The following is a 20,907-nucleotide window of genomic DNA, read 5'->3' on the forward strand; positions in this document are numbered from 1 at the left end:
AAAAAGATGTATATTTTCCATAGTGGATTTTGAACACAATACACTGCAAGAATTGTATGTATACATAATGTAGATGAGACCTTCTACATATTAAAATGACTTTAATAGTATGGCATTGCTGTGTGTAATCAGCCCCATGCTGCTTTTGTATACTACATCATCAACAGAATCAGGAAACGCATCAGTAATGCCTCAACAATGCCAGGAAAATGGTGCAGTCATGTTTTAGGTTGTAAACTCCTACATGGCTCCTTAATATGATATACATCATTACCAGATCATTAAAAACTCTAAAATCATATTTACAATGCTGAATTGTGCCATCCTGAGTGTGTTCCAGTGTGTTCCATGCCCTCTGAGCTTAAAAAAGCAGTGTGTGTTTTCTTGAGCTATCAGCACCAGTGGGCCAGTTCTGGGACCCCACCCACCTGGACTGACGCTCTACAATACAAATTAATCAGACTTTGAATTTGGCAGTTCCAGCCAAACTCCAGCTAACACTGTTATCGAGTAATGCAATTTCCAAAAAAGCTTTCATTATCATTTCATTTTTTAATTAAAAACACATGATTCTGTGGCGCTTTGGTTTCACACGGAGTTTGTTCCGCGCAAACCTGCAACAAGTAAAGCACGACAGAGGAGCGAGCGGAAGCACAAACAAACATAAGTCCTTTATATAGATTCTTTATACATAAACAGAAGAGTTTGGACTGGTGAAGCTACTATTTTTGGGACGTACTTATGTGAAGTTAAGAATAAAATGTATTATTTTAAGCAGAAACTCCTTATTTGTTATTTGTTTATTACAATGAACTATTATGGTTATTTAAAAAATGAATGAATATGCTTTTAAATGGTTTACGGAATGTACAAAAAAATTCACCGATTACTCAATTAATGGAAGAAAAGAATTGATAGATTACTCGATGAGTAAAATAATGGATAGCTGCAGCCCTACATTGTTGTCTCGACACTGTGGGCCCATAATGAGATAAATCTGATTTGAATTAAACTATAAAATATTTAATGAGCTGTATTATACAAATATTTATTTGAATCTCATTTGTTAAGATTCCAACTGTTTCATTAGACAACAAAGTGCTTCTTATAAACCACCTTTTTACCACAGAAATTGGTAACCATATTGGTTGGTAACCATAGAGCTTGTTTGGTAAACTCGCAACAGTTGTTTTGCGGTTTTAGAAGAACTTTGAAAATGTCTCAGTTGGTGGTACATGTTCTGGCTTTTATCACGGGCACGCCACACAAAGCACATTAAACATTGAAATGCAAAGTATGAACTTATACTGGCAAATAATAGAATCAGCTTTACAATCAAATCAACACATTTGTAAACAGCTATAAATGGATGTTCCAGCCCTAGATTTTTCCACCCTCCAGGTTGTCATTATGCTCACCTCTGTGTTTCTGCTATTCTCAAACTTACAGTAAACTCTTTAGTAAACTCTTAAGGGATTCAGTGCCTCTGCAGAGGGGCAGTTAAGTTATTAGATGTTCACTTGTCATTTGCTTTTATCTTACTCTAAATGTGGTTGTATGTGTGAAAAAGGCGTACATTACAACTTCCATTTGCTGAAAATCAGATATGGACAAATGCTAAGAAATCATAGTCATTTATTTATAACAATTTAATAAATATATGTTATTTACAGAAAATAGTTGATAAATACAATTGATATATTTAGTTTAGAGCTTTTGTACCTTATCAAGTTCATCCAACACTTTTGCATTTTCTTTACAGTAAAATGATTCAATGACCATTTTCTCCTTTGGTTCCCCACATGCTGAAGGGCCAAATCAGTCTGCGTGAAAGGGAACACTTGATTGTGAGTGAGCATGCATGCACACACTCATTATACAGTACTGAGGGACGAGGCGACAGGGTCCAGAGCCTATGACATTCCTCTGAGGACACAAGAACCATGGGAAAAAGGGGGGTCCGGACTACAGTGCAGGTCCCAGTGGACAGACCGCTCAGTGTGGAAAAATAAAGCAACATTAATGACCATTTGATGTGGCCATTTGTTTAAACGCAATCACCACTGGTTTATTCTGTGTTCCAGTCCAAGCCTTTTTGCTGCTTGTAACACCAACAACTCCAGATTATAAATTCAGGCATAGTTATTGTAATCTTAAGGCCTTAAGCTGTTAGCAGTCCTTTCATTTACTAAATCAATTCTCATCTAAAAATCTTTGTACTAAGGCTGTGCCAATTATTCCAATTTTATTCAAGATTGAGATTCAATTATGTCAAATCGTCAGTTGCATTGTTTTAATCAAAGGGTCTTTTTTGGGGACAGAATTCAGACTTTGCAGTAATAAATTGGACTTTGTGTGAAATAGCACTAAAAGTCTTACTTGTTTATGGTCAGGATAGTAAAATTGAAAGCCATTTGTATTTATTTAGACAAAATCCTATTGCTCAGTCTGAACCCAAAAGAACTACAATTTTACCATCTGAAATAAGTATCGTCAAGTTTCTTATTGTTACGCACGGCAATTATATTTCAAGGTGAAACGTTTTCTCAAAATAGCACAACAACAAACCTGCCACAACTTTATACAATCCAATATCTTCAAGCACCTTCAAAGGCCCTCCTCCCTTCCACACATCTGTTCCGCTGTCACATTCAGCTCTAAAAGCCATTAATTGTGACATGAAAACGTCTTATGACTGCAATCTTCTCCCATTGAATCTTATTCCATTCTAAGCCTTGGGGGGTTTTCTCAAAATGTTAGCTTTGAATAGGTCCATTTATCTACTAAAGCCATCTTTGATAGTCTGCCAGCCTGTGGGGCATCAAACACACACATTTATTCTTCATTTCTTCCACCTCAGGAGCTCCAGGCCTGTGGTGATGCTCCAGTGTCATGTGCAGGATTTATAAGTGAAGTGGAACGCTCCGAAGCAAAAATCAAATCACTGGGATTAATTTGGGGCGTTGTGTAAAACGTAAACAAAAACAGAGCACGGTGAAATATGATCTATTTATGCAACAAAAATGACAGTATAATTCATTTCATTTCGCCCTCAGAAAGAGTCTATGATTGACCAGAAAAAGCCAATTATTTTGCTGTAGTCAACTAAAATATTCTTGGCCGACTAAAGTCACGCTCTGTGCCTCGATTAGTCGGATAACGTGGGCGTGTCACAAGTTCTCAAGATATTAAGTATCTCTATAATCTGATACTCTGTACTCGCAAGACGCGTCAATAACTATGTATATCTTTCTTTATAAACAGGTAGAACCCTAATAAAGTGATCAGTTGTTAGTCGACTGAGAAAATAGTGGTCGACTAAGACGCCATCGACCGATTAATCGACTAAATGATGAAAGGACAACAGCCAAAACGAAAAGATTCCCCATGCAACATTTCTGGTGGAGGATCTGCCAAGTGCTTGTCTCCACAATTTGGTTTTAAATCATCAATCGCTATAACAACGGTCCTAATTTCATATCATTCTGAAAACCTTGGACAGTTGACACTAAATTAGAACAATATTTCACGAGATTTCATTTACATTCTACACATTCTACACCCTTGTTGGATGTCGGAAAATGGAGCCGCGTTTATCATACATAATGTTTGTTCCTTGATTGTCCCTTGTGGGCAGCCTTACAGTGCTTCCCAGAATGTTCAGATTTGTTCTTGTTATGGACCCTCGGGGAGTGGTTAGTCCTCATCGGCCCCATGCAGTGGACGTAACTAGGAAGTATATCTCCAGCAGCTTCCTCGGGACTCAAATTGACCTCGATACCAAAATCTGTGTAGCTCTCACAGGAGTTGTGGTAAACCGTAGCCCCGCCTCCAGAAGACAGCGCCTCACTGCTGCCCTCCGCTTTGTACGGCCGGGTAGTTTGCAGTTCTATCTCCTCCTGTGGGTCTGTAAGGCGCTTGGATTGAGGCAGGCTCTCAATGTGCTCGAGGCGGTAGCGTTTCTCCAGATGCTGCTTGAGCGCTTGCTGGAGCAGATGGAACAGTTCCACCAGATTGAGTACTAACGAAATGGTGGCGATTACCTGAGTGTAAATGGTGAAGATGGTTTTCTCAGTCGGCCGTGACACAAAACAATCCACTGTGTGAGGGCAGGGCAGCCTCGTGCATTCAAACGTAGTCGCGATTAGGAAGCCGTCGTAGAGGAACCATAGTCCGATAATGAATCCGGCTTCAAGCAGGACTTTGAGAAGGATGCTGAAAGCGTACGCACACAGCAACCTTCCCTTGAGCTTAGGCATCTCTGAAGGTCCTTTATCGCATTTCTTCCCTCTTTTATCCTTTTCCTCATTGTCATTTCTTTTGTTTTTAATCACATCCTCGCTGCCATCTTGCTCCCTGTCCGCGGACTTGTCAGCCCTGCTCCGTATAGCCACATATCCAAAGTAAAATATGGTAGGCGTGGAGACGAAGATCACTTGGAGGACAAAGTAGCGAAAGTGTGAAATGGGGAAGGCCTTGTCGTAACAAACGGACGTACAGCCGGGTTGTCGGGTGTTGCACACGAAGTCCGCTTGCTCGTCGTCCCAGGCGGACTCTGCGGCGGTTCCCAAGACGAGCATACGAAAGAGGAACAGAACGGTGAGCCAGACGCGGCCGATGCCTGTTGAGAACTCCTGACCCTCCTCCAGCAAGTGCTCCAGGAAAGACCAGTCAGCTCTGGACATCCTCTGCTCCTGCAAGGACACCCGAGCGAAAGAGGTCAACAAATCATAGACAGCATATTCCAGCTTTAAAGACCAACGTTTATATGTGTTGGAATGTCATTTGTGAGCATCAAATATGGGAAATGTGCATCTTATCTCTTGTCAGAAAATGCACTAAACCTCCTGATCTATGACTGGAAGCAGTGTTTGCATTACTTTTTCATGCTTACAGCTAAATCACAAATCTACACTGTGCTATGTATCATTTAATACTGTATTAGAGAAAATAAATGATTGTGTTGTATTCACACAATCGTTTTAAAGCCTACACATGACCTATGGTGTTATCTTGGATATACTGGTCGATGAGACAGCTGGCAACTGTAGGGAATATATTTAATGTCCTTAAAGTGAAGTGATGCTACACTTCTAAATGAACTCTGTGGAATCGTGCTGCGGTCAAGACTCAATAACAACAATAAGCAAAACTAGTTTCAATTAATTCTAAAAAAAAAAAGCGTAACATTTCTAATCTTTTCTCGCTTAGATTTTCAAAATGTGTAAACAAAGCTTTTTTTTTAATACTGTTTTATTCAGCCTAAGTATTTGTTCTTCTACCTTTTTTGGGTTCAACTGAGTACAAACCTTTTCTTGGTTTATAGTCAGATCTCTCGCAGATCTTTTTAATAACTTACAATTTACTCACCTTTCATTTTGTTCAAGGGCAGTTTATGTACTGGCTCGGCTACCACCTAAAATGCAATAGCTTCATGTTATGGCCAATTCAGAATTTCATTAGCAACTTCAAGTGTTTAATAGGTTTCTACTCTCCACTTTGCTCTGCCTTCGTGTGACGCTCTCTGTTTTACTGGAGTGAATTACATGTGTAACTCCTTATTCCTTCTTCCATTAGCTCAAACGCTTCTCAGAGCGGGTCCAACTTTTCATCAGAAGACAAAGACTCTTTACACAAACAGCTGCAATAAAACATGTCAACTGCATCTATGAATTCAATAATGTCTTATTTTCCTTTTTAAGAAGTACCAGGTATAGAATTCATCGCTAATCTATTTCACAACTTTTGCAACCATAAAGTAGCACTGTTCTAATGGTGTTATTGTACTACGCTTGCAAATTATTATGTGTATATTTACTTTTTTAGAACATATAAAGAACACAAAACATAGAACATTGTGAGAGAGAAGTGAACAATTAAAAAAGAGACACAAGTAGCACAGAACAGTCACTTTGTTGGGCTACAAGACAATTATTTACCGTTTATTTACTACTATTTCTAGTTCTCCTACTGCTGCTGTTGCAACTGCCATAACTACTACTTCCTCTACAATGATTCTACTGTCTCCATCTTCTGTTATTGCTAATTTCACTACTAATCAGGTCTATCGGGCCAATAACTGCTGCTGCCACAAACAAACTAGTGTTTCTAAACATGGAAAATTCCCAATTGGAGACATGTTTTCTTAGGCAGTCACTAAGAGATGCTCAAAGGTCAAATGTGGTTTTGTTTGAGGACTTCAGATATGATAAAGTGGCCTGTCATCTGCATGAACATGTGTGCCACACTCACTGTCATGTTTCTTTTTGTGTGTGTTATTTTTCACCTCAGAGAAAAGACATTTGCAGTATTCAAACAGACAGGAAGAGACAAGACAATGGACTAGTGCTGACTGGGAGCAAATCAGAAGTTAGACAAACACCAGTGATTTTGTGTTATCCGCATTATTACACTGCATATCCCTTTGTTTGAGTGATGGACACTTTAATTTAAGTTGACAACATCAACAAAAACTATTGTTTCTTTGCACAGCATATATTTGTCTATAGCATTATAGATTGATGAGTGTTTTGTTTTTTTACATTCAGTGGTACTAAACCGTTCTTTAATTACAGTGGATATTTAACTTAATTAAAGAGTAGTTTGGCCACTTTAATTTCACCTTTTATGAAAAGGGAATTTAACTGTTCTTTTTATAAGTTGCTGTGTAAAAGAATACCTTAGACCACACAATTCATAAGTATCCTCTTTTAGTGTGTTCTTATGAGATAGAGATATGATATTTAATTGACAAAAACATACCTTTCTCTCTCTGAAGTTGTTCGTCTCCTAATCGTTGCTGTGTCGGTTTACTCTGGACTCTCACGTCCTCTCCAGAAGCCTCTGCTGCTCCAAGCACTTTGTGCCTTCTTTAAAAAGAATCCATGTAATCGGAAAAAGTGGGAGAACTTTCCCATGCCCCCCCCCCCCCCCCCCCTCACCCCCCTCCCGCGTGCGCCAGGAAATGGGCCGGTTCTGTGGAGCGGCTCTGCATTACTCATGGATCTATTATAATAAGCTTTACTTTTACTCCAACAACATCTCGTTTAAAGGCCACTTCACGCCTCTTTGTTTTTGAGGTTAGATGACATTAGATTAATGAGAACATCTTTCGGAAGTAGTAAAGGAATCAAATGCAGGCATTTTTTGTGTTCATTACCGTCCGTAATGAGAATAAATTGGGATTACACATTTAAAGTCAGTTGGAAATAGTTGAAAATAGATGCTGCCTGGCGGTCAGGATGTAGTGAAGTATGGTTGGCCCCTTGGCCCCGGCTTGGCCCTTATACTCGTACTCATCAGAATCAGAAGATTGGTGTAGTTTCGCTGTTGGCCACAGTGTGGCGCCAGTGACCTGATTACCAATAACGCACTGATTGTGGCACTACAATCATCCGAAACTCTTTTGGAGTTTTACACTATGTCCCTGTTATTTAAACATGATGAACAATGCTTGTAGACATAAGGCCAGATTGTGTCTTTGCTGTGCTCTTTTGTTCAGCTCGCAGTCCCACACTCAAGGCCAGGCTGCGGCTACAGATGAAGACTGAGGCCTCCCCTTGTGTAATTCATACTGCTCATTAATAGTCTACTCTATGTCAACTCTTGAATCCTGGAGGCATAGGTGGAAAAATGCATCTTTGCGTAAGAAAGAAGTTATAGACTGGAGGGAAAACAGCTATTCTATGATTTTTAAATCAGTTTGACTCGGCAGCAGCCGCCTTGAATAAAAATGAAAGTTTACAGTCGTACATTCTTGTATTGATTTTCTTTTCCTCTGCAACTAAGGGTCTTAGGCTGTTCAACACCTGGTCAATGAGCCAAGTACTGCAACTGCTACTTTAATTTATATATTCTGAGAAGTATTGTTTATTTTTTCAGCCTTTTTCAGAGTCCTTCATTGTTGCTTTGAAGAGAGGGAGAAGCCCAGACCAGAGAACAGGTTTGCACTACGATTATGAGACTGAGCTGCACCACTGACATTTAGCATAACCCAAAGTGTTTGAGACACTTTATAGTCTTTTAATGCACTACGCTATCCAAGGACATGCATGTGTTAAGGTTGGTCTATTTATGTATCTTGCTCTTTTGTTCAACTATCATTTTCCAAATTATATAGCATCATATTATTTTTTAATTAATGCTCTAATCTAGATACACAAATTAACATAAATATATATAATTAGGAAGCTGTTTTATTATCTAAAAGCCATGCCACAGCCGTTCTTCTATCCCCCTCCCACACTTGTTCATTTCAGAGTGTAGTAGTGGTCTTTTTCTGTACATTTGAAAGCTCCACGGGGCTGCATTCGACTGCATCCCATAAAAACCCTGTTAAATTGACAGTGAATCACCCTGACAGAGCAGCGTCTTGTTCTTTTCTTTGGTCATTACGTGCACAGATGAATGGTGCAGAGAGGAGTGAGGAGAATAATGGGAGAGTTTCCATTCAGAGCCTGTGTTGTGTCACCCTCATGTCTGCTGCGTCCCTGCCGTCACTACATTTATCACACCAACTAATTGCCACTTTCAACTTCAATCAATTCATCGCCGATGGACACGGTCTTCCATAATTTACTGCATTCTATTGCCAACCGATTCTTAAAATGGGTTTGGATTTTGATGTAAAGGCTTAAAATGATTATTTGAACAGCTCAAAGGATGAGCCAAGGACACTACAACAGTAAATGTGAAGTTTTATCACAGTTTTTACCACTTTGAAGCCCACTGCTGTCAATTTCCCAATTATTTTCCTCACTTCAAATATAAAGAAGCAGCTGTGTATATGCAATATTGTTTTATTTATTAATTTTATTTTAGATGTATTATTTTGAAACGTTTTCTTTTGTTCATTTATTTTCTACTGCTTGTTCCCGTTCGTGTGTGACTGGAGCCTCAGTCATAGTGACTTTGGGCCGTAGACGGGGCAAACCCTACATAAATGTAAGACAAACAAAAGTATTACAAGTGTTTGTCATATTTCATTGTTCATATAAAAAAAAAGGCATTTTATGTGTAAAAATGACCTTTGAACTTTTGGTGTTATCACTTTAAATGACTCTCGAAATAAAGTAGACTTTGTGTCAGAGACAGTTAACAAAGGTGTTGGCATAAACGTAAGAAATTATATGTTATTTACTAAATTACACTGTGACTTTAAATCTAAATAAAATACAAGGAGTTAAATGCTGTAGTCCAAAGTGTGACGTTACACAAACACCATCATCTGTGAATGATGCTTCAGGACAAACTGGCTGAGGGTTAGGTCAAAGGTCAAAAGAAGCAATTATCATTTTCTTATTTTTGTAAAATCCAACTTTTATGAAAAACTTTGTATATAATCTAGTTTGATGTCCTGTGGTGTAACAGCTTCATTTCCTGTAAGACAAATACATTAATCGTAAAAATAAAAAAGGACAGTTATATAATCATACTAATAACACTATGGACATAATAGAAAATTCATGTTCTTTTTTAACATTGTAAACTTGTTGTAAAACATGTAAAAAAATATCTAAAAGTTAGGATGTAGTGTGTAGATGTAGTGCTTTGAGAGACTCCCTTACACTTTTAGAACTGATTTATTTTAGAAAATGTTTATATTATATCACAAAGACAGGTTTAAAGTTCTTGCTTCATTATTGACACATTAAAAACAAATATATAGAAAGAGGGGATTTTAGATATCTTTTGAGTAGGTTCTATTTTCAGAGCTGATATTTATGTTTCTTTGAGAGGAAAGTGCATTTTGAGAAAACAGCCTTTGCGAGCTTTCAAACGTTTATATATTTTAAATGTGTTCTTGGTAAGTCCATGGGGGAAATGAATGGTAAATATACTTTTGGAAGCAAGTGGTGGACGGTCGATGACTATTGCGCTCCTTTGATGAGGCCGTGTACTGTACCGAGAAACAAAACAAAGACATCATCTCCATTAAGTTGAGGGCAAACTTACCTTTATGAGAGGAAAACAGTGACGGGCTGAAACCATGCCGGTGTTTGCGCCTTTTACATGAATAAGTAAAAGGAGGAGTGTTAAATCAAGCTTGCTAAATGATTTACTGCGGCTCTCATCAGGGAGAAAACAAGCTTCTGCACTCTACCAGGTCTGCTTCCTGCCTTTTCAACAACATGGGGGCATTTTTTATATCTATTTACGCTGCACTTTCATGGTTTTATTTGCTTTAATGCTAAAAGATTGCAAAAGTTGGTCAGTTACAAAAATAAACAGACTTTGATGACTTCCTGATCAGCAGAAGGGGAATTACATAATGTTTGTGAACAAAATCTGTCTTAATTCTGTAATGGAGGCAACAATTAAGGGGAATATAATGTGTTTTTAATTGAGCAACTGGGAATATCACGAAGAAAGAAAAAAAAAGACAAATTAATGATGTTTTGACAAATGTGAGTGATAACGCCGGGTTTAAACAAATACTAATGAAGCCTGCATAAATTCAGCCTGGAAGACCTAACTCCACCCATCTACGTCAAGGCCACCATAGAAGGACCCCTCTCCCCAGCTCCATCATCGCACTCAAGCGGGCGCCCGCCTGTCCGTCTGTGAGAGTCAGATCCCTCACTTCACCATGGACTCTCCCAGGTTTCTGCGCTTATCCCAAGAGGTTATGCAGTTTTTCCTGGCCAAAGAAGGAGGGTGAAAGGTCAGGGGGCGTCTGCACCATGGCCCTCGCACCTGCTCCTCATCCCCAATCAACGCTCTCAAGTGACTCCTCCCTGCTCCAATCAGCACCAGGCGGTCGCATTTAAGCCCTCAGGCAGATGGCTCGGCCGCTCAAACCGTACTGCGACTGATATTATGTCAGAGTTCATATCAGATGACCCTCCGTGTTCCTCTCACGGGGGCCCCGGGCCCTCCCGCGGTCCTCCGGCCTCTGAAGAGCGCATCCACCTGACCCGGTGGAAGAGCTGAGCGTCTCGCCGCATTCTCTCATTACAAGACTCCTCACTTCTGCTCGAAACGCTTCCCATCCACCAGCCGCGCGCCCCGCGGCACGAACCAGGAAATCATCATCAGCCGCTCCGCGCACGCTGCGGTGCCGCGGCGCCTCTCCTCCGCATCAAGCGTCGGGACGTCTCCTTCACGTGGCTCCTCCCGCGCCACAGCGTCTCTCCACCGGATCACACTGACACCGGGTCCAGCTTCATCGCTCAGCAGCTCCAGAACACGCTCCTCTCCACGTCAGGCTCCAACACGCGGCAGCGCTCTGTCCTCGACTCCAGGGGGCCTGTCCCAGGCCCGCCGCTGGCCATACGGGGCCCCCAGGCCGAACGCCCAGCGATCTCCCCAGTCAAAATTAAGTATTTTTTAAATTGTCTCCATCTCGAGAATATTGCTTGAATCACAATCTTAAGCAAGATTTCAAGGTTCTCAACTATGGGTCTCCAACAATCTAACTTTTCGTCTTTTCATTCCTAACATCCTTGTTCCGCCCTCTCACCTCACGCACGCTGCTCCCTGTGGAACAGATTGAGGCAGCTCCATGAATTTTACATATCGTGCCATTCATTCCTTTAGGGCTTTTATTCAGCTCGGTCCAATCTCATTCATCAGAAGTGTATCCGCGCCTCAGCTTTTCCCAAACACTCTGTGGGTTTATTAATAAATAAATATATAATCAAACAATAAAATAAATGCGCTGCATGTCTCAGACTCATATTCTCTAGAAATGGGTCATGTGGCCAGTCCGCAGGCACACTACAATCCCCCGGTCCAAAAGACAACTGTTACGTCGCATCATGTAATATATATTCACGTTTAAAATATCCCACGTTACACCGTGGGCGCATGACGGCGCAGCCAGCTATGTACAAACTTCCCAAATTTCAGGGCAGCTCCCATTCTGGAGCACCCTTCTATAGCCCGAAAGTACGGTAATTCTAGTCATATTACACTCACCGTCGCAAAGCGATCAGCGCAAGCGCTGCACAAAAAGGCCCGCGATTCAATTCAAACTGCCTGTCAAACCGGCTTACTCGCGCATGCGCATATCAGGAGTCGCAGCACCGGTCCAGTCTGTCCAGCCCCACAGACGGTTCCTCTACTGTCCCTCTCCCCGGAATCTGCCCGCTCCTGGCCCCTCTGGTTGTTTTAATGGGCCAAATCGGTTCCTCCAAGGCCATCTTACTTCAGAGTTCATTCCACACTGCGCGACCTGGCTAGCTTCGCCCACTCCCCTCTCTACTCATCTGTTTGGCGACTGCGTCGGCCCCACCTCACTTCCGGTCCCGCCTCCTCCACGAGCGGAACGGTTTTTAATTTTTCCATGAAAAATCATTCCGTCTCCGACTCCCGGAGCTTTTACACGGTCGCTCCGCCTCCTCTGGTTTGGGGGGTATTAAAACTCTATTATAATCTAAGGCCTGCCAGCACTCTCAGCCCACGCTCTGCCGTCTACCGGCACTCTCAGCCCACGCTCTGCCGTCTACCGGCACTCTCAGCCCACGCTCTGCCGTCTACCGGCACTCTCAGCCCACGCTCTGCCGTCTACCGGCACTCTCAGCCCACGCTCTGCCGTCTACCGGCACTCTCAGCCCACGCTCTGCCGTCTACCGGCACTCTCAGCCCACGCTCTGCCGTCTACCGGCACTCTCAGCCCACGTTCTGCCGTCTACCGGCACTCTCAGCCCACGGTCTGCCGGCGCTTCCAGGTCTACGCTCTGCCGCCTGCCGGCGCTTCCAGGTCTACGCTCTGCCGCCCGCCGGCGCTTCCAGGTCTACGCTCTGCCGCCCGCCGGCGCTTTCAGGTCTACGCTCTGCCGCCTGCCGGCGCTTTCAGGTCTACGCTCTGCCGCCTGCCGGCGCTTTCAGGTCTACGCTCTGCCGCCTGCCGGCGCTTTCAGGTCTACGCTCTGCCGCCTGCCGGCGCTTTCAGGTCAACGCCCTGCCGCCTGCCGGCGCTCTCCTGTCCACTCTCTGCCGCCTGCTGGCGCTCTCCTGTCCACGCTCTCCCGTCCACGCTCTGCCGCCTGCCGGCGCTCTGCCGTCCACGCTCTGCCGCCTGCCGGCGCTCTGCCGTCCACGCTCTACCGCCTGCCGGCGCTCTCAGGCCCACGCTCTGCCGCCTGCCGGCGCTCTCAGTCCAGGCTCTGCCGCCCGCCGGCGCTCTCAGTTCACCTTCTGCCGTCTGCCGGCGCTCTCAGTTCACCTTCTGCCGTCTACCGGCGCTCTCAGTTCACCTTCTGCCGTCTACCGGCGCTCTCAGTTCACCTTCTGCCGTCTACCCCGGCGCACTGCGTGCACGTTCGCCGTCTGCCCCGGCGCACTGCCCGCGCGCCTCGCCGCTTGCCCCGGCGCACTGCCCAGCGCACTGCGTGCACGCTCCGCCGTCTGCCCCGGCGCACTGCGTGCACGCTTCGCCGTCTGCCCGGCGCCCTGCACGCTCCGCCGTCTGCCCGGCGCTCTGCGTGCGCGCAACTGCGTGCACGCTCCGCTGTCTGCCCCGGCGCACTGCGTGCATGCTCTGCCGTTTTGCCGGCGCTTTCAGTTCAACATTCTGCCGTTCTTTCCAGGTCTACGCTCTGTCGTCCGCCGGCGCTTCCAGATTTCCGTTCTGCCGTTCCGTCGGCGCTTTCAGGTCTACGTTCTGCCGGCGCTATCCCGTCCACGCTCCGCCGTCTGCCGACACCGCCACTCTGTCATCTGCCGCCTCCTTTGCTTTTGGGGGGAATCAGAATTCTATTATAATTTAATTTTCTAGGTAAAGCCCCCGCATCATCACAGCACACGTGGCTCAGGGCATCGGGTAAATTCCCAATCGGGTCAAACCACGGCGCACTTCATTCCCCGCTGTTCCTAACTCCAGAGGCAGCCCATGACAGCAGCCCCCTGGTTTTGGAAATACCCAAAGGTAACATCGATCATATGCAATCCGCCCCCTCGTCGTCTCACCGGGCACCGGGTTAGAATAGGAGCCGCCACATCCGCGGCCACTCAGGGCATATCCTCCACAGCCCGTACGTTCGTCCCTACCTGCCTCCGATCTGGGTGGCTCAACGCTCCTCGCATCTCGAGTAAGTCTCGTCTCGCAACAAATACTGGTGGTGGTTCATATTTCCTCATTACCTGTTCCCTAGCAGCATCCTCTTGCTCTCCCCGTGTCTACGTCATTTCTTATCTACTCCCAGGTGCTTCATATTCCTGCCCTCGGTCCTTCACCACATCTCCGTGAATAGAGGCCTCCATTTCAGACGCTTATAGTTTTCAGGGCTTTGCCCCCTACTCTCCCCGTCATTACGCATCCGCCCCTCTCGGGCCACCACGTGATCAATGGCGGCCTCGTGGCCTGACCAGTCTACTCTATACTAAGTATCTGCAGTCCTGTTCTTTCTGAGTGTCCGTAATAACCTTGGCACACCGCTGCTCAGACCCCGGGTTTTTGGGGGGAGACATCTAATACAAATAGATCATGGAGTGCCCATGATTGCAACGTCTTCCGCCGGGGTCTGAGCGCCAAATAACTCGCAAATAAAGCTTGCTAAACAGTCCATTCTCGTGGTCTCTTTGTCTCTCCAGGGTGAAATGCATTTTACATGATTTGTTTATTTAATTGGAGATTATAAAAGACAGGATAAATCATATTTTTTATGTTTTACATTTACTTACAGAAATGTTGGACCCCACAATAGTTTTTCATTTAATCTACAGATGCATTTATTCATTTTTACCACAAATTGTACTCCCCCCAATCCTTTGTTTTAGAAAATCAAACTAACTGACATTTATTTTCGTCATAAAAACTTAAAATCATTAACATTTAGAGTGGATGTCAGTTAATCAATGAAAATGTCTTATGGTCGACTTCATTTTGTTCCATTACAGAATTTTGAACGTTTGGATGACAGCATTTTAAAGAGTCTATAGTTCCGGGGAAAATGCTCAATTATGAATAAATTGAAGCAGGGGACGTTCAGTTACAAGAGACAATGAACTGTAAAGAATTATGATTTCCATGGCCCATTGTGGCTGTGAGATTATCAGTCGATTTTAAATTAGGATTTGACACCACTGAAAAAATAACTTTCTTTTCAACCAAAGACTATAACGACCTCTTGTGGCCAGACCAACCAAAAATGTTGTGCAATCACTGTTTTGCACAATCATCAAGGACTTTCAGTCAGAACATTTTTTATCATGAATAGTTTAGATTTCCAGTTGGTCTAGATTTCTGAATTTATTTAAAATGATTTCAAAGTCATAGTTTATATTTTTTTTTATTTCATTTTCATGTATTTATTTATCAATGCAGTCATACATATTTACAAAACAGAACTTGCAAATAGAGTTCTTTTCTACTCTTTCTACAATCAAATACAAAAGACATTTTTATAAATAAATGAGTGCAAATTGCATACGCAGTTTTTCTTTCACCCTCACTCACACTTTCATACCACTTAGGTACAGTTTTGATTTTCTTTCAGCCAGCACTTATGGCTAAGGTTGAACATTTTTACTTCAGAAATGCATTTGATTTCAGTGTGTCGTGAGTTCCACAGTTTACAGCTCTTATAGTCCAAAAGACGTCCTGCTCTGTGAGATTTTACAGTTTTGGTGTCAGGAGCCTCTTAAATGTACAGCGCGGTCCAGGGGCCATGTTATTAATTCATCTGAAACATCATTTGAGAACCATAAATTACTGAACAAACTTACATTCACGAGGATGTGGCAATGATGTAAGCTGTAGTAAAAGCAGTGATTAAATAGCACTGACATGTGTTTTGCATGAAAAAAATGTATATATACATTGATGACGTCTTTACTTGACATGGATGATTTGAATGTCTGAGGTAAATTTGTCAGATAAAAAGCAGGTCAGATACACATACTGTATAGCTTTTCATTGCAAGTGTTGAAGCTACAGCAGGGTTAGCGGAAGTGTCCCTCTGCAGATGGCCCTCACCCTTTGTTAGCTGTTTGGGATTTTGACTTTTTTTTACCTCAGTACATGTGCAATCTTAGCAGACAAATTAGGCAATGTTTGATTGCATTTGAGCAATATACAACTGCTCCCATCTTTAATTTTGTGTTAAAAGCCAGCAACGGGACTGATTTATACTCTTTCCACAGTGCACTTATTAGGCCACCAGAATTCTGTTTGGGGAGACCCATTGTTTGGTCTACCAAAATGAGCCCAAATAGACATGGGTTCAGTTTGGGAGACTCATTTTGTCCAAAATGACTTCACAAAGGGGCTACTCAAATTCCTTTTGGGCTATTTTCCATAAGGGTTTACTTTGGGTCTGAATGGGCCACCCAAATTTGCTTCACTTTAGTTTATTTATGCTGACAGAAAAGAAATTGAACTTTATGCCAGTTTTTGTTTGGATCGGCCCAGAAATGACAGGAGATATTAACCATAAACCAGGTAAACACATCTGCAGTCTTTCAGGGAAACAGCACATTCTGCCATAGACTTCTGACCTGATCTCCAGCTCAGTTTTAAACTATAGGCATCTACCAGCCAATAGTATTTAATTCTGGTGGTGGCCAGCTAAAACGAATATCTTTAAAAGGCAGTTTTGTTTTTGTGAGTTTATTAGGTCACTAAGATTAATCATCAGGGCCAAACATTTACCAAAGAAGATTGACCCATGCATGTTTTCTGCAACCAACTAGTATTATTAAAGGAGAACCCTGCAAAATATCAGAGGGATCAGAATCACCAATGGTTTTGGGGGAGAATCTGGTAAGAACCTTCTTCAGTCCTGTTTAAAGTGTATTCTAGTCTCTAAAGTGGATCCACTGAACAAGGAACTAGGTCTATTATAAAGATGGTGGACTAATGTGTTGACCACTCTAAAGTAGAGCTGGACCACATTGGGCAGCGGAAATAAAAGTATCTTTATGGGGTGACTTTAACTGAGAGAATCGAGAAAAGAGCTAAAACAAAAAAAATCGTCTAAGAAATCTGTTGAGCTAACTCTACCAACTAACAATTCAAACAGGAAAACATAGAAGAATTCTAACTATTGCACAACTATTCCTTTTGAAGCAAGTCATTTTTTTTGTTTGTTTTCATCTCTCATTTTTGTGTTTACTTCAATAAATGAGGGAGATAATCCATTGTTGCAGCAGTCCCTTATTGTGCCAGTGCGTTCACAGATCTTATGTGGAGTAGCACAGGAAATACAAGCCCTACGAAGCTAACAGTAAATCTGCCGCACACAAGGCTCTGATGTGTAGCGCAGACTGTTAGTAAAGATGTCAGAGCCGTTTGAGCTATGGGCTCCGCAGCAATGCATGTTTTTGATGAAATATCCATGGCACTCGCAAAGCCATGGATCATAGAGGAGAGTGTGTAGGGATATACAGTAGATACCATGAATAACGCTGTGTTGTGTACGAGCTGCAGAGGCTTCTCCCTTTCCTATTCACCCATTTGAGTTCCGGCCTTTATTCTGGACGTAGAGGTATCAAAGGCGATCACCAGCAATCATAATACAAAAGCTGTCATCAAATTTCAATCGTGATTACAAATATCGCTCAGATTAATTGCAGAAAATATCCAACTGAGACAACGATTAAACGAGTGACTTTGTTGCAGGTTTTGTTTGTTGTTGATTGTTCTGCGCGACAAAAGCTGCAACAAAGTCACTCGTTTCATCGACAGTGGCGAAAAAACGTTACTGACATTATTAAAGGGGACGCAGTATGATCCACTTTGACAGAATTTGACTCATGTTACACAGCTCTCTCATCATTAGCTGTATTTGAGCCTTGAGTGCCCATTTGAACCCAATTCTCTGCTTCTATCGCAATTGTTTGACTCCAAATAATATACACAAGGTAAAACATGTCACATAGCCGTTCTTTTTTACAATAAAACCACATGAATGTATGTCCGCTGCTTGCTATGGTATAATGTCACTATAAAGTTCTGCAGTTATGAACAGGAAGTCAATAGACCTGTTTTTATTAGGCCATTTGAGATCAATATTGTTGTTTACTATGAATAAAATGTAAGTTATCATCTAGGTTCTAGTTCACTACATTTGACAGTTCGTAACATAATCATTGTGGCAGAATGTTATGGTTTTAGTTTAGCTTTTTGTAATTTAACAGCCTTTGCAGTGGGGGTTTCTTCAATTCCACGTATTCTTTTCTTTTTCGCTAGTGCGTAATGACTGACAAGATCACTTTTCACCTCGTGCCTGCCTTGACAAAGCCCTTTACCACAAGTACAACTACATCCATAATACATCGTTCATTTTTCTCACCTGCGAAGAGTGGGTTGTTTGTTTTTCCTTTCAATCAAAAGTTTCCTGATGCAAATAGGAACTCCTTTGCATCTTATTTCCATGTCGTATGGGAGACAGAAGTCCCTGCTTCCGCACGTCTCTTTACATTCTACTGATTGGACCTTAACGTTAGAGGTCTCGCCTGAATCGAATCTCTGTCAGAATTTGCCGGTCGTGCCATGAAAGGAAAAGTTTGCGCAGCATTTTGCAGTAGACTGTGATTTACTGACAGCAACAATGACTTTCAGTAATTGTCGCCCATATTTTTGCCCAGTGCTACATTTCCCAAGTGTTATTTCTCTCTCTCTGACAGACATTATTGATTCCACGATCAAAGTTTCTATTGGCAGGAGATGACAGCTTTATTAGAGGAGGAGGACACAGGATCAGGAGGTGTTCACTCATCACACACACGGCCCAAAGGGGTTTAAGCACGGATAGAGCTCATCGCGTTTGTTTAGGGATCAACGTGCTGATCCTTTTACCACCCGCAATCAATGCACAAGACACTCCACAGCTGGAAATGACCACATAAGGAGATTTCACAGACGGGTAATTTGTTACAAACTAAAATCTGTTCTGCAACTAGGCTTTATATGTTAATGATATTTTGATTATAAAACGCCAGGATTTGTGTTCTGTCTCGATTGTGCATGCTCCCGCTCTCAGCTTGTTATAATCCATCCATTAGTCATTAGCGACATTGACCAGTTAAGGCGAGGCACTTCAGACAAAAGTCTGTTCAGCTGTGGAAATAATAAATACGGCAAATCTACAACTAAAATGTAAAAGCCGTTTTCTCCAAATGCATTTATAGGAACATAAAGATCAGCCCTTAAAGTAGCACCTATAACTTTAACAGTAAACTTTATAATCTTGGACTGAACCAGGTTCTGATGGATTGTACCGAAGGATTTATTGATTTATAATTCCAAGCCTGATTTATTGAAGTTTTAACTCCAAGAAATTAGCAGTTTAAAAAAAGTCGCACTCAGGACATAAATGTCCTCTAACAAAAACCTATTATTGGCCACATCCTTCAGATCTTTTCCTGCCATAATCAAAAATATAATTGTATTAAAATCAATACAACTAAAGGGTTAACCCTTTAAATGCCTGTTTGAAAACTTGAATGTCACAAAAACTGAAGCCCGGGTATATTGGGGGTAGAAACACATTTAGCCACAATCAAATTATAAACAAAGAAAAACAAAGAATTAGAAATACATTCTCTTATACTCAAGCTCCAGTTTTTGATTCGCGCAGGGATAGATGTTTGGATAGAGTCGAAAAACATATGAGAAAATAGTAATCCATGATGTTTTTATAGAGGTTTTTGTAAGTGGACATTCCTTATGGGCTTAAGTGTGACATTTACCGTCTCAGTGTTCAAATGCAGTAGCAAAAAAGATTGTTTTGGAATTAAAAAGAAAAAGCTTGGTCACATAATTTTGTATCAACATCATTACCTGAACCGAGGCTGACTAAGTTTGAAAAACAGGTAAAATGACCAAAAATGTCCATAGAGAAGTCAGAGGGCTGATAAGAAATCCAAAATCTCCCCAGTAATTTTAAAGTTAGCCTTTTTCCCGGTCCTAAATATGTAAACTTGCAATACACAACAGAAGAACTTTCAAATTGATATGTCTGAAGATGATCTTGAAGATGTTTTCCTATTCACCTGCAGGGTCTTTGTATAACTTCAGGTGATTTTGAAGTTATCCAAACATCCTTTAATGCTTCAGGTCTACAGCCCTCTCTGCTGGCACATGAAATAGAAAACTGTTATCCAAATACAGCTTTTGAAGCATTTCCAAGGCACATACTGTTTTTTCATGCGAGTTATACCAGACATGCCAAGATGAAGGCGTGCGTAGATTGAAAAGCCTTGATAAGACTCATTAAACTACAGTAGTATTAAATATATTGATGTAAAGTGGGATGAGTCATGTGCCGCTAGAGAAACCAGGCTGATGAAGATCCAGGTCTCTCCTCTGGCTCAGAGGCAGGTGACGCAAGGCCAAACTGTAACTGATTGTTCTCTGGAGATGGATGCCCTGCCACATACACCAGGCCCGGGACGCGCATTGTGTCGAGGCGAAAATTTGGATATTACGCCTTGACCCGGTGAACCCATAAATATTCATCAGCCTTGTTCCATCAACGTGGCAGTGAGCAACATGGAACACGCCACATTGTATTCATTTGTGGCATATGCAGCCAGCTGATTCTTCAAGATGTACTTTGTTTTTGCTGTGATGGATGAAGCAGCTTTGATTTTGGGTGGGAATTATGTATGTTGTATGTTTTCTGTATCTTTGCTCTTCACACTTAAGAGTAAACACAGATACTTTAAAGACTTGTAAGTACACTATTAATAATAAACAATGGTCAAAAGCAGCTAATCAGCTATTTATCACTGATACACAAAGATGTGAACTTAACAGCTTTCTTTTTCTAACTTTCCCCTCATGGTGTCAGTAACAGAGGTGCTGAAACCTGAGGCTGCAGTGAGACTGGAGGTAGACACCATATGTCCATATTGTTCTCGCACAAACAGCTGCTGCTCTAACCTTGGCTCGTCCATTGCCCCTAATAAAGGAATGACAGCTTTATTATGCGCTCCTCTGATGTCTGCATGTCCTCTCCA

At 42.2% G+C, this 20,907-nt stretch overlaps 1 protein-coding gene across 2 annotated transcripts; it reads right to left on the reverse strand.

The window, feature by feature from the left end:
• Window positions 1-1,721: 1,721 nt before the first annotated feature.
• Window positions 1,722-6,842, reverse strand: gja4 (gap junction protein alpha 4). Of its 2 annotated transcripts, XM_072447631.1 has the most exons (3): window positions 6,763-6,842; window positions 5,371-5,416; window positions 1,722-4,694 (listed from the first exon to the last, which is right to left on the reverse strand). In XM_072447631.1, exon 3 carries the CDS (start codon window positions 4,683-4,685, stop codon window positions 3,597-3,599), a length of 1,089 nt encoding a protein of 362 aa, XP_072303732.1. In that variant the 5' UTR covers window positions 4,686-4,694; window positions 5,371-5,416; window positions 6,763-6,842; the 3' UTR covers window positions 1,722-3,596. The 2 variants fall into 2 exon arrangements, with proteins under 2 accessions (XP_072303732.1, XP_072303731.1); XM_072447630.1 differs by lacking the exon at window positions 5,371-5,416 and having other exon boundaries at window positions 3,405-4,694.
• Window positions 6,843-20,907: the final 14,065 nt, after the last annotated feature.

The sequence above is a fragment of the Eucyclogobius newberryi genome, unplaced genomic scaffold, assembly GCF_026437365.1.
Source record: "Eucyclogobius newberryi isolate DKJ021-1_F unplaced genomic scaffold, fEucNew1.0.hap1 SCAF_16, whole genome shotgun sequence".
Classification (NCBI taxonomy): domain Eukaryota; kingdom Metazoa; phylum Chordata; class Actinopteri; order Gobiiformes; family Gobiidae; genus Eucyclogobius; species Eucyclogobius newberryi.